General features: G+C 56.7%; 1 protein-coding gene across 2 annotated transcripts in view; it reads left to right on the top strand.

Moving 5' to 3' along the window:
* Positions 1-14,378, top strand: part of PTPRN2 (protein tyrosine phosphatase receptor type N2) — a 611,715-nt gene that overhangs the window by 197,307 nt on the left and 400,030 nt on the right. For both annotated transcript variants that reach the window (XM_055591390.1, XM_055591389.1), the window contains 2 exons: positions 2,932-3,034; positions 10,584-10,737. In XM_055591390.1, the coding sequence (XP_055447365.1) occupies positions 2,932-3,034; positions 10,584-10,737 (257 nt within the window). The remainder of the gene's footprint in view (positions 1-2,931; positions 3,035-10,583; positions 10,738-14,378) is intronic.

Below are 14,378 nucleotides of genomic sequence, written 5' to 3'. Positions count from 1 at the left end.
TCAAATGACTGGCTCTTTCCATCAGGTGGCCAAGATATTGGAGCTTCAAGTTTATCTCTTGCCAAAACTGAGAAATTTTCAGCCATTATTATTATTTTTTGAGTAGATTTTCAGCCCTGCCTTCTTTCTCCTCTCCTTCTGGGACTCTTATATTACCTTAGGTCTTTTGTTATAGCCCCACAACCAGAGGCTCTGTCCTTTTTTTTCAGACTGTCTTCTCTCTGTTGCTGGCATTGGGTGATTTTTATTGTCCTCTCTTCCAGGTCCCTGATTCATCTCTCTGTCCCCTCCATCCTTCAATGAAGTGCATCCACTGAGCTATATATTTTGGTTATTGTATTCTTAGTTACAACATTTTCCCTTGGTCCTTTTTATATTTATTTCTTTACTGAGAATTCCCACTTTTCATTTGTTTTCTAGAGTGTTCGTGATTGTTCCCTGAAGCGTTTGTATCATGGCTGTGTTACATCTTTGTCAGATAAGGCCAACATCTCAGTGTTGGTGTCTGCAGACTGTCTTCTTTTCAGCTTGAGGTTTCCTTGGTTTGGTGAGAGTGGTGCTCTGTGGAAGCCTGGGCGTTCGGGGTTATATTACGAGACTCCAGATTCACTGAAACCTGTGCAGTAGCTGCATTTTCCTGGCACTGCTCTGCCGAGCTGGGGTGGGGGCTCTGTTGCTGCCGGTGGAGGTGGAAGCCTGGGTGCCCCCCGGAGCTCTGCGGACCCCTGAGGGCCGGCTCCTGTCCTCACTGCTAGGCAGTGGGGTCGGTGGGAGTCTGAGCCCCGGCTTGGTCTCCACGGGGGCCCGCGGAGGTGTGACCCCCCCAGTGGGGAGGAAAGACCCCTCCCCGTCAGCTGCTCTGCCGACACTGGCAGGGGCCCTGGCCGCAGGAGGAGGACGCCCTGGCCGCAGGAGGAGGACGCCCTGGCCGCAGGAGGAGGACGCCCAGGCCCTCTGTGGGCCTCTGCGGTGCTTGGTGGGAGTGGAGCTGTTCTGTCTGCAGCTGCTCAGTGGCTCCTCTCCTGACCCTCTCACGGGAGCAAGGCGGCTTCACTGGGGCCTGGCCGGCACCCGGGCTGCTGGTGACTCAGCTCCAAGCCTGAGATCACAAGCCAGGGAGGCCCTGGGGGCCCAGCACCTGCTTCTTGGCCCCTGGCCGTCTGTTTTCTGTGCTCTCAGCTGCCCACATGTGCTTTCCAAGGACCGGCTGTGCTGCAGGGGTGAGCGTGGCCCTCGTGTCTCACCGTCTTCCAGACGGGGACGGTCTCTCCCGGGGACGCCCAGCCCCCGGAGCTGCGCCTTCCTCTGACTCTCTACCCAAGCGCCCCGTTTCTGCCTGCTCCAGGACAGCTGAGCGGTCTGGGCTAGGGGTTCAGCGCTCTTCTCACGGCCCATACAGACCCCAAAGTTGGCATGACTCAGGCTTCTGCGCTCTTCAGATAAAAATATTATCAAAGCTCTGTTATTTAAATTTTAACTTCAACTTTTTTCCACTGAAAGTTCTTTCTGTGCTCTTGACTCTTTCTGTTCCTGGTGGACGGACGTCAATGCGGAGACCAGACTTTGGGGAATAAGACCAGGCCTGTTTTCCGGGTCCGAGGTGCTAGATACTACGCTGTGTTGCAAATGTGCTTTCGCTTGTGGGTCTTCTGGGAACGGGCCAATGACAGCCACACGAGCACATTTCATGTGGGGTGCTTTCTCGCCGTGCCTGTCACGTGGAACATGCTTGCTGACAGTAAGCATATTTAATCCTGAAGCAAGGGCGGCGGTGCCTCTGGGGCTGGTCTCCCTGCAGCGACCTCCCCCGAGTTGTCAGCGCAGAAGCTGAGCTGCCCACGGCTGCACTTCCTGCAGCTCCCGCTCAGGATAAGGCCACGGGCTTCTGGGACTTAGAAGTGATCCAGCTGCTTGAATCTTGCCGTTCGTAAATTTTAAAAAATGTTAGGTTTGCATTTGAAAATTACTGAAGTGTGTTCATGAAGACAGCTTATGTGCGAGACATTCTTCTAATTCTGCCCAGAATAAGTGTTCTCAGCGAGCTGTGGGCCTGCTTGCTCCCCGCTCACGCACACACGCAAACAAGCACAGCCGTCCTGTTGCGAAGATTTTTGGTAATGTGTTTTTGTACAGGGCATAAAAATATATCTCTGTAATTACATGATATTTAGTGATTAGATAATTATGGATAATTGCACGGGGTAGTTCTAAGTGCTAAAGTGTTACCATAAGATCTAAAATGTACAAATTGCATAATAATTATTCTTGGGAGTTATTTGGTAATTCTGAGCATAATTATCATGTGATCTGCAGTGCATGTAATTAATGCATAGGCACATGGATTTTGCCTTCGTAACTACTTCGCCCTTGTTATAAAGCTCTTTGTCATAACATTTGAGTATTAAATATAACGTAATTGGCTCCCAGATACAGTACATTAAGCCCCATGATAATTGCTTTCATAGTAACAATAACCCTTATTTCATTTCCAACGTGCGGATCTTAAGCAGGTCAGGGTTGCGAGGAGCGAACAGCCAGGACGTGGCGGCCGCGGGCAGGCGGAGCGGCGCTGAGCGCTGGCCGCGGGCTCGCTGTTGGGTGAGGAGCACCTCCTGTGGCCAGGCCTCCCCAGGCGGAAGGGTCGCGTCTTCCCTGTGGACAGAGTCTGTCTGCTGACCACGGCGTGCACCTCCTGTCCAGCCCGGCCCCGCCCCGCCTGTGTTGTTCATATAGCAAAGCACCCACCACGTTTCTGGTCTAGGGCGGAGGGCTGGGGTTTGATAAGGAGAAGAGCTCGTAAGAAACCGCAGAGAGGGGACTTGGCTGATGGGTGAGACTGCGGGAGAGCACCCGCAGCTGTGCCTCGGGGACCGCGGCATGGCCTCCGGCTCGGCCTCCAGGCTAACATGGTGCCCGCCACTCTCTCTCCAGGTCTCACGTGGCAGGATGACTCCACCCAGCGCATGATGGCCCGGGAGCTCGCCAGCCTTCCCCAGACCCACCCGCGCCACCCCGAGGCGTCCAGCCCCGCCAGGTAAAGTGAACCTGTTTGTGTCTCTTCCTTGGCCCGTGTCCACCAGCCCTCTCCTTGTTTCATGGAGCAAAGAGCCCGTCTCTCTGGTGTAGATGCTCCGGGAAGTTGGGATGTAGGGAAGGGGAAGATGGGACTCCCCCCACCACAGGGTCCTGGCCCCTGGGGAGGGTGTGAGGGGGACCCTTCCAGCTGGTCTCAACAACAGACGTGCCCAAGGGTCTATAACTCTTCCCCGGACCCTTAGAGAGTTTGTGTCTCCAGAGCCTTGGTTAAAAGCAGGAGGGTCAAGAATTCTCATTTCCCAGTAAGAATTTATGCTCAGTTTAGTACAAAAAGCAAATTAAACCATGGAAGCAGCGTTCGGGCCCCAGCACAGCAGCTTGTGAGAGCCGGAATTGTTCCACCTCGTCGTCTCCGCACACATGCGGAGGGTGTGGCCGCTTTGCCCACTTGTGCAGGAGGACACCAGCCTGGGGAGGGGAGGGGTGGCCCATGGGCAGCGTGTGGGAGCTGGCTGCTGTCCCCAAACTGACGGGCGGCTGCTCCTCAAGGTCAGACAGCAGGGAAGGGACCGCCCCTTCGGCTGAGCAGGGAAGCCCACCGTCTGCCCGCAGCCTCGGGTAGAGAAATCCCAGTGCAGAAGCATCGGCCTCCTCCTTCCTGCTCAGTCCGTCCAGCAGAGGGGCAGCCAGGCCACCGGGTCCTGCAGACTCAACGTGCCAGAAGTGAGAGCACATTCACTGGGCGGCCCTCCCCGGCCAGGCTGTGCGCGTCTTGAGGGGAGGTGGGAGCTCTGCCTTGTCATCCTCGTCAGTCTGTTGAGCTTCATCAACGAGAACCTGCCACGGGAGTCTGTTCTGCAAAAACAACACTCAAAAGGCAGTCAGGCTGTCCGTTTTCATCTGGGCAGGTTCACACTCTTCACGCTGGTCTTTGAGTGATGCATGGGCGCTTCACACAGCCCGTGGCACCTTCCTGCTGGAGCCGAGGCTCCTGAGCGGGCTGCACTGTTCCAGGCAACCTCGGACGCCACCGAGGAGGCCGCGGCGCAGGGAGTCGGGAGTGCCAGGAGACAGAGCAGAACAGCTCCCCCGGCTGGACAGGCGCCGAGCGTGGGGAAGGCCAGGTCGCCATCACAGAAAGAGTGTTTCCAGAGAGAACGCCCGAGAAATCAGATGAGGGCCACACCCAGGTGGCCACGTTCTTACCACTGCTGATGCTGTCATTTAAAACAATTGCCCGTTTGCTGTGAAAAATAACGTGGCTTTTTAGATTACAAGTGAGATGAAAAGTTTAAAAACACACATGTGAAGAGGTTGGAGTTTTCTATATGAACTTCCTGTGCACGATCTGTGTCCATACAGAAGTGTTTCTGTGTGTTCCTGGGCTGTTTCTCTCCATATGGAGTCTTCTGTGTAAGGCTGCAGCTCTTCGTGTGCCCTGTTCTGGAGAAGCTGATTTGTGGCCTGTTCTGCCCATGAACGAGGTGTGGTCGCCGATGGAACTGTGCTCATAGCCTCCTGTGCTGGACGGATCATGTTTTTCTCGAGGGTACTGAACCCGAATAAACCAACCGTCTGGTTCTAACGGCAGAGCCTCGTGCCAGGGGTGGCACACCGGGATGCTCCCCAGTAGCCGCCCCACCATACTCCACCCCGGGAGACGGGCTTCCTGGCAGCCAGCAGGCGCTGGCCTCAGGCTCGGCGGGTTGGGGTAGACTCAGCCCCAGCTGGCCTCAGGCTCGACGGGTTGGGGTAGACTCAGCCCCAGCTGGCCTCAGGCTCGGCGGGTTGGGGTAGACTCAGCCCCAGCTGGCCTCAGGCTCGGCGGGTTGGGGTAGACTCAGCCCAGCTGGCAGGCAGGGCTGGCAGCACAGTGACCTTTCTGCCAAGGCCACGGCCACTCGGACCCCAGGTCTGCCTCTTCAAGCTCTCCCTCCCTAGACCCGGCCATTCTCCGCCATGAGCCTGCGGTTCTCCTGGTCCTGCCGTGTCTTTGCAAGTGGCTCCCTTACTGGAGATGCCGCGCATCCTGTTGGGCATCTGCTGATGACTCAGCAGCCAGCACGGGAATCCTGGCTGCCCGGGCTCTCCCTCGGTGTTTGTCAGGAAACAAACATACACGTGGAATGATGCACATGGATACGCATGGAATAATGTTCCTTCTTTTCAAAAACCTCCTGCTAAATTTTCTTCAGTGTTGAATTTTCTGCTGCCCAGTATATATTTTAAACGATCTTTCTGTGTGGTTAAATCCCGTACCACTCCCATTGTCTTCTCAGATCATTGGTGAAATATGCTCACAGGTCTCACTGTGCGAATTTGGAGGCTTCACCTTTCTGCAGAGCACTCTCATCCTTTCCACAGGGATTCCCAGATGTGTTGACTTCGTGTGATCACAGTACTGTGTAATCACTTAAAACTTGCTCATTGCATGCGTGGTTATTACACTTTGCCATTGACGTCTATCTTTACCCTTTAACACAGTTTATAAAAAGAGTTATCTCCTGGATTTTCCTCTTTCTACTATCATTACATTTACTGTTTTGTTGTGTTTTTTTTTTTTTTAATGAAACTCTTGAGCTGAAAGTTTTGTCCTTATCTTTTCATCACTTGCGGCTGTGAGTTCGCCTGCGAGCGTGGTTCTGGCGTCGTCCTGCGATGTGGACAGGCCTGTTTGCCCGTGTTCTCGATTATCTGCCCCTGTAGCTGTGCACCCTGTGGGAGCAGTAAGTGCAGGCTTGCATTTCGTCCTAGTCATGTGTTCTTTAGACTTTAAATTACTGTCTACTTTTACTGCATTTTCATCAGAGAATGTGACATATTCAGCTTTTTCTTTTTAGAAATTTGGGATTTCTTTGTGGCCTAGTTTATACCACATGTTTATTAATTTTCAGTGGATACTTAAAAACCTTGTATCCACTATTTAAGAGTACACATTTTTATAGATGGTTAGACATAAAATTTATAACTATGTATAAATTATTCAGAGTCAAATTCTTTATTTATATTTTGATTTATTGAAATGTCTCAGGCGAAAACCTTATCTGCATTTTTAATGTACTTTGCTTCACGCAGTTGGGGTTCTGACACCCAGCCCAGCTCCCGGCATCTCCTCCTCACTGTGGACGTCAAACCTGCTGCGCTTAGATGGAGCCTTTGTCGTTTTTATTGCTCTTTGTCTTGATCCCACTTTTCTACGATTGGTATCGCCACGCCTGTGTCCTCTGGGTTCTGCTGCCTAATTCACCCTCTGAAAGCCTGCCCTTCGGATGCTCTGATTGGCAGGTGGCTTTTATAAACAGTGTCACGTGGCATTTTTAGAGCCCCTGGGGCATCTCTGTGAGACCCCTAACTTCTCTGCCCCTTCTTCCCCCCGTGACCGTGACTCTGCTTCCATCACCTTTGGCGTTTGTAGCCGAGTCTCTCAGTCTGCGGCCATCGCCTCTAGGCTCTCCAGGTAGGTTTTGAAGTGACAGGTCTAAGCCCCACCTCCGTCCCGGCGCACCCTGGCAGCTGGCATGGACTGTGTCTCGGGGGCGTCCAGCCCAGAGCTGTTGACTAAAGACGGAAGGAGCAGGTGGACGATCTCGCGGCACTTGGTTACTGCAGGACTCATCACAGTGACCGGAATCCTGCCCTTCGTTCCTCAGAGCACGTGACTGAGCTGTGAGCTCTGCTTCCGGGAAAAATAAAATGATTAGAAATAACCATTTCCAAAAATAAATGATGGTTAGATAGGTTAGGGTTGTGGACAAAGGGAGTGAGAGCCAGGCTGCAGCGTGCTCTCTGCAACGATTCTACTTATAATTCAGAGTCTTTCCTCCAGCAAAGTGGGGGACAACGTAAAGCGGCGTGTGTACTGGAGCCTGAAGGTCAGAGCAGGGGTGGGAAAGTGACCAGTGGAGACAACACGCTTGGTCTTCCGAGGTAGAAAACGGACTCTTACTAAGCTTTGATCCGCTTCAAGAGAATGACGGGGCGGAAGTCAGGCTGCAAGCTGATTCCCGCGACCTTCGGCTTGGCGACGCCCGGCCCGTCGCTGTCCTGCGTTAGTGTCGCAAACGCTCCTCCAGCACAGACCCCCGGGAAGATGAACAAGACAATTTAAAGGCACATTTATGAGGTGGTTCTATTTGCATTGATCAGCAATTAGTGAGAAAAACAGACAAAGTACCAGAGACGTAAACTGATTCAGTTAAATCACGCTGACCACACGGAACATGAAATTTCATCCATTAAAAAGTGGTCAGGTAAGCGGTGGCCGTGGTTTGAGATGCAGAGAACTGTGTGGCTCCGGATCACTTTCATCCTATTACGTCTGAGCCAATGTAACTTGAAAAGGCTTCAGAAATAATAACACGACACTTTTGTTAATTGTGATAATTAAGCTCAAATGTGGAGATTTTCTGTAGGTCCTAGTGCGTATGAAATACACGCGGGTATCGAGCCCCTCACATCAGTGGCCTGTTCTTGAGAACCAGACTGTCCCTGTGAAAAGAGTGGCCAGGAGCCTGTTCTCCGTGACCCCAGGTGGGGAGGCACACCCACCTGCGCCCCGCGCACCGCCTGCGTGTCAGTCGCTCAGTCGTGTGCGACTCTTGCGACCCCGTGGACTGTAGCCCGCCAGGCCCCTCTGTCCGTGGGACTTCCAAGGCAAGAAGACTGCAGTGGGGAGCCACTCCTTTCTCCAGGGGATCTTCCCGACCCAGGGATGCAACCCAGGTCTCCTGCACTTCAGGCAGATTCTGTATCATCTCAGACACCAGGGAACATTCCTAGATTGTGTCTAAACCACAGTAAAGACCCACATGTAGGTAACAGATGTTTGTTACCATGTGTAGGTAACAGTCACGCTTGGAGTAAAGTACTTAAAACATTGTTCCCTGATCACTGAAAATGGATATGGTTGTTAGTAACACAGCCTTACCCAACACCTGCAAAACATACAGACACACACGTGTGGCTACATACATGTACACACTTACGAACACACAGACACGCACACAGATACATACACACAGACACACACACTTAGATACATACACATACACATTTAGGGACACAAACACACAGACACAGACACACAGACAAATAGACACACACACCTAGATACATACACATAAACATTTAGGGACACAGACACAGACACACAGACAAATAGACACACACACTTAGATACATACACATACACATTTAGGAACACAGACACACACACACAGACAAATAGACACACACACTTAGATACATACACATACACATTTAGGAACACAGACACACACACACAGATACATACATAGTTACACAGACATACACACTTAGATACACATACACATTTAGGAACAAAGACACACACATAGACACACAGACACACACACAGACACATAGACACATAGACACACAAGCACACACACGTAGATACATACACACACTTAGGAACACAGACACACAGATACACACACATAGTTACAAAACAAACACACACACTTAGACACATACACACTTAGGAACACACATACACACACATACACACAGGCACACACACACAGAGACACACAGAGACACAGACACCTAGACACACACACGAGACGCGCTCATAGAGGCAGCTGGGCTCTGCCTGCGGCTTCCAGACACAACCCGAGCTGGCGTCGTCGTGAGACCCGGCGACGCGCCAGGCCTCGATGACGGTCAGATCCCTCCTCTTCAGGTTGCTGTCTGAGAAGACACCAGGCCAGGGGGCAGGGGGCTGGGCCCTCGAGCCCAGCGAAATCCTGCCTGGGCGCCCAGGGAGCTCCCCTCTGTCGGGCCTGAGCTGTGCAGACTCTGGTCCCGGGGAGCTCGGAGAAGGGGTGGTGGTGATAACAGGCTCCAGAGCCCTGACCCTCGGGGCTCCGGGGCTGGCGACGGTCTCCTGCAGGAGACCCAGGCAGCGGGCAGTCCCCTCTGCACACAGGCTGCAGGCCGCCTTCTGGCCGCAGAGCGAGGCCAGCCCTGCTCTCAGCTCCCGGCGCGCAGAGGCAACCCGTTCTCTGTCCCTCGCCGTGTCCACGGCCTTCCCGCATGCCCGCCGCCCTCCCCGCCTGGCTGGGAGCGCCGCAGGCCCATTTCTGCCCGCCCTTTCCTGCAGGTATCACGACTTTTACCATACTTGATGCATTTGCAAGTAAACATGAAAATCCAGCTGTTCCTGAAAACCCACGTCTCTGCAAACACAAACACCAGGGGAAGGACGGGGAAATGAGGCAGTCAGCAGACGGGCACTCACCCTTGGCCCGGACTGGGAGCGCTGCCTCTGCTGGGGGGCCGGGCTAGCCTCCTCCAATCTCTGGGGCACTTCCAGCAGTTAATGCGAAACAAGCACAGGTGAAACCCAGCGTTTACTTGTGTGAGCGGCAAGCGCACGTGGCAGCTGCGAGGACGCCGGGGCCTCCGGCCGCAGTTTGCGGCTCTCGGTCGCTGCGCACCCGTCCGCCGAGCGCCCACAGAGCGCGCTGTGAGCCGTGTGCAGCCGCGTCAGGAGCCTGCCCACTCCTGTGCCCACAGATGGCATCTGCAGTTGTCCGAGTCCAACGGGGGCTGAGTACTGTGTTTTACATGATTTTAAAATGCATTGTCATTAAAGAAAAAGGAAACGGGACTTTTTTTCCCGAGTTAAGTTCATGACCCGCGTCACTGCCATTCACCGCAGGCAGCCATCGGTTGTCCTGAACTCACCCCCAGTGACAGCGGAGTCTGGTCACAGGGCTGCCCTTCTGGTGCTGGAGAGGTGCCCTCTGCGAGGTCAGCGGTGGGGACACGGGTTCTGCACTAACTCGGCGTCACCTGATCTACCACGTGTTTCCAAGCTCATTCGTTCAGCGGACACTGTCTCCAGTGCTGACAGTGGCCGAGGCCCCGTGCAGATTCTCGGGAGAGCGAAGAGCAAGAAAAGCCACGAGAACAGGCCCCTTCCTCCAGGCAGCTTCCCGGGATTGCTGCCTGCCTTTTGTGGTCGCACTGGGGCGCCAGGAGGGCCCGGGGTCATCTCCCCGTCAGCTGACTAGCAAGCCGATGCCCTGCGGACCCGTGTTCCCCTCTTCCAGGAGGTGGGTGAGCACGACCTTCTCACCCCGTGTGCCTGCTCCTCGGCACCCGGCGGGGAGTGGAGGAACGGCCGCTGACGGAGACAGGTCCAGAGCAGGGGGCGGCGGGCCCAGGGCTCGCCAGTCTCCCCTCCCTGCCCGGGAAGCCTCTTTGCCGCTGAGGTTCTCCCTGCACTTAGTAAGTCCTGGCCGACTCCCCATTCCGGCTTGTCTCTGCCCCCAGTGGTGGGGCAGCTGTTGAGAAAGTAAGTCAGGGTTCACTCACCAGGTCCCCCTGTGTCCCGGCACCAGGCTTGGGTGCAGACAGGGCACCACCGTGGGCGGTGTGAGTGGCGGGTCGGGCCCTCGCCGCCTGGCCTGGTGCCTGCGTGCCTGCACAGCCCTGCTGCCCCCCTGCCCGCTGTGGGCCCTGTGGGCGGAGCCGGCACTGTGCCTGAGGACCGCCTGACGCCTCCCTCTCCTTCCCAGGAGCCCGAAGCAGAGCGTCCCGGACGAGCGGAGCCTCAGCCTGGAGGGTGGCGTGCTGGCCGAGGCCCTGCAGCGCTACCTGCCCTACCTGGAGGCCCTGTCCCAGGCAGCCGCCGCCGACGCCCTCCCGGAGCTGGACAGGCCACCTGCCCAGGTGAGCCTCGCGGCCCTCGGGTCGGGGTGGTGACCCTCGCAGCCCTGTGCTCGGGGTGTTTCGTTGTCCAGGCACACACACAGGACGTTTCCTGTGCCTGCGACCCCTCTGGACTCTCCCCCCGTGTCCCGGGCGAGTGGGGGGCAGGGTGGAAGGACAGGGCGCCTCCCCGCCCCCTGGAGGGCCTGTGTGCACCCTTGTCTTCCTGCGCCCCCCGACAGCTGTCCATGGGCACCCCTCCTTCGGGGCGTCCTGTGTGCCAGCTGTCAGGCCCTCGGGTGGGAGTTCCTTCTGCAGCAGGGCCAGTCTGCTCTGGAGCCCTCTGGGACTCGAAGCCCATGGAAAAGAACAGTTTACAGACGCATCGAGCAGTCTCGTTACCTTCTGGATGGGAAAGGAGGTGTGCTTTCATGACAGCCGGTTAAAGCGGCGCTGCCAGCTGTTGACTTGCCTGGGGGAGCAGGGCCTAAAGGTGGCGTCCGGGGCCCTCACGCATGCTGAGGAGGGGCTCTGGGGCAGCACCAGGTCCGCGTGCTCGGGAGGGTGGGCTATGTGACAGCGCACCCCGCCGCCTGCAGAGCTTGGCCTCGGGTCTGACCCAGAGGCTGCCCGGAAGGCGGATGAACACCCCCAGGTTCGGTCAGGTCACTCCCCAGCCCCGCCCCAGGCTGCGCGCCGGCACCCCGGGGCGGGTTGGGCTGCTCCACCACGCTGTGTCCCTCCAGCCAGCTGTGCGCTGGGTGTTGGTGGCAAACACGCCCCTTTCCGCAGCCTGTTCGTAGCCCCTGGAGAAGGGGCGCTGACTCGGTTCCCCAGGTTCCGCAGCCCGAGCAGCCCGCGTCAGCCCGGTTCTCAGCCCACTTCTCAGACCCCTCCCGGCTTTGGGCTCTGGGGCCCGTGCAGGGCGGCTGTGTGGGGCACAGGGCAGCCGAGCGCAGGCCCCGGAGGGGAATCGCACAAAGAGGGAGGGTCTGCATCCCCACTCCAGCCCTTGGCCCCCTGCTCCAGGGAGCCGCCTGAGCGGGGCGGGGTGGGGGGTTTGAAAGCTGTCCTGAGAGCCTTCTGCAAGCTCCTCGGCGCAGGCCGTGCCCCTGCTGACCCGCCTACACTGACTCTGCTTATGTGGTGGATGCGGCAGCCCACGCCAGCGTTCCTGCCTGGAGAATCCCGTGGACAGCGGAGCCTGGAGGGCTGCTGTCCATAGGGTCGCACAGAGCCAGACACGACTGAAGCGATGTAGCACGCATGCGGTGCTGCTGAGGCGAGCACCACACTGTGTATTTCAATGTTAAACTCGGGTTTTCCACCTTGCACTTTCTGTGAAGCAGACACCGAGCTGGGTACCGTGGGGCTGCATCGACGCCAGGACCCTGTCCTGGGGGCCGGCGGAGGGCAGCGCAAGATGCCTGAGGTTCCGTCCTCCGCTGGTGCTGTGCCGCCTTGGGAGGCCGCTCCCCTTCTCTGTCCTCCCGGGTCCTGCCGTGACGTTGGGCAGTGATGGTCCACACATCAGTGGGAGGATGAAGCTCTCAGCCCAGGGCTCAGTTCATTGTAGTTTCTAGAAGTAGGCATCCCTGTTTTAGAAGCAAAATGAAAACCAGGTCAAGTCTGAAAGCCATCTGCTGGATGCTCAAAGGTGTGTTTGGCTCCATGAGAGACTCACAGGGGCGCGGCCTGCTTACGAAGAAAATCTGATCTGTGCCCCCGCCTGCCCAGCACCCAGGGGCGAGGCCGCTGCCCGGCACACCGCCGGCCGGATGGACTCCGTCTCCTCTCACAGCAGAAAGCCAGCCTCGGTCCTCGCCTTCTCGATGCTGGGGATTTGAGAACGTAAAACAGAAATCGTCTGGGGCTCCCTCCAGTGGCCCGGCGAGTCTTTACCAGCCTGGCCTCGGCTCCGGCCTTAGGCATCCCGACTCCGTCGTGGGGACCCTGGGGCAGGTGCCTGGGCAGCGGGCACAAGCAGTCGGTAACAAGCGACCCGCATGGAGTGTGCGCGGCGGGAAGGCGGGGACGCAGCGCTCGGTCAGCGACAGGCGTGGGAGAAGTCTGAGTGGAAGGCGTTCCGGTGAAGTCTCCCTGCGAAGCAGTTGGACAGGCCTTCCTGATGAGGTGTTGGCAGCCCCGAATGAAGCCTTGAGCCCAGGTCCCGGGCGGGTGCGGCGGCTGCTCAGCTGGGTGGCAATGGCCGCCCATGGCGGTCAGTCCTAAGCCCACCGGCCCGTTTCTCATTCAGCTTTGGGCACTCTATGGCGTGAGCTCTGTCTGGCACCAGACCTGGAAACACACGTGGGGCAGCCTTGCCCCTTGGACCTCAGGTGGCTGTCGGCACCCAGGAGACTGGGGTTAGGGGTGACGGCGGCCCGGTGGGGCATGGGAGGTGGGGCCTTGGTCCTCTGGGAGGGGCCCTGGCGACGCCCAGGAGCGCGGGCTCAGCTCTGCCCGCCTCTCGGGGCCCAGGCTCTGACCCTGGGATGCCCGCAGAGCCTCAGTGCCCACCCCAGCTCAGAGGGCCCAGCACTGGGTGGGCTGTCTGGCACCCGCCCCATCGAGGGGGAGCCACCGCCCTCTGCTGGCACCGGTCGTTCCTCCAGGGGCTGCGCCCTGCTGCCCTGGGCTGCCCACGAGACGACGCCCGTGCCCCAGGCCTCGCTCTGTCTGAGGACACCCGGCTGCTGGCACGCCGCGGTCCTGTCCAGCCGCCTCCAGCAGCCGCCGCCTGCCAGCAGGTCTGGCTTCTGCGGTCTTTGAAAGCCCCGCCAGGAATGGCGTACCTGGGGTCCTGCCTGGGCCGTGCTGGGTTCTGCTGCTGCTCCTTGCAGTCCAGCGAGCCCTTCCCCTCTCAGAAGCGCCCAGTTTGAACAACGGACTCTGTGCTCGTCTCACCATGCGGCTGTTTGAGCATGATGGTCACAAGGATGGTTCAGAAAAGGAGCACTCGGCGGCTTAGGGCTCAGGTATTTTTATGCTGTGTTGAGATAGCGGCTTCTCAACATTGGCTTCTGGCTCAGACGTTTTTATTCTGTGTGAGATAGATGCTTCTCAATATGTTAAAAAAAAAGTGCAAAAGTCTAGAAATTATCTTCTGTGTCCAGGGTTTGACTGAGGAGAAAGCCCTGGTCATCTCTCCGATGAGCTGATGTGGACTCGGGTGTGAGAAGCGTTCGTGCAGACCCGGCCAGGGCTTTGGGCAGTGCTGGCCGTCTCCCCACCCGTCAGCTGATGACCTACCTCAGTGGGAAGCGTAAGCTTTCGACACTGGTGATGCAACCAGTTTCCAACGGATTACTTTATGAATCATCTTTTCCGTGTATGTCATCAAGCATGTAGCTGTCATGATCGTCAGAGAAGAGCTCTGAAATTATGGTGCCAAACTGTGTTGTTTAGTACTAATGACTGGCTGAACTTGAGCTGGAAGGGCACGTGGGGTCAGGGGCTTCCCAAAGGATAGGTGTTGGACGAACACTCAGAAGTCAGCAGTTGAAGACGTTTGGATCATCTCAAAGGGCAGAACGTCAAGAGGCCACCCCAGTCCACTCTGACAATAGGAACAAGCGAGGTGAGCTGCTAAACCATAGCCTTAAAGAAAAAAGCCCACGGAGCTGAGAATACAAAGAGCCCTGAATGAACTAAATTCAGAA

This window comes from Bubalus kerabau, chromosome 8, assembly GCF_029407905.1.
Source record: "Bubalus kerabau isolate K-KA32 ecotype Philippines breed swamp buffalo chromosome 8, PCC_UOA_SB_1v2, whole genome shotgun sequence".
Classification (NCBI taxonomy): Eukaryota; Metazoa; Chordata; class Mammalia; order Artiodactyla; family Bovidae; genus Bubalus; species Bubalus kerabau.
Note: the sequence above shows the minus strand (reverse complement) of the source record. Positions and strands in the feature narration are given on the sequence as shown.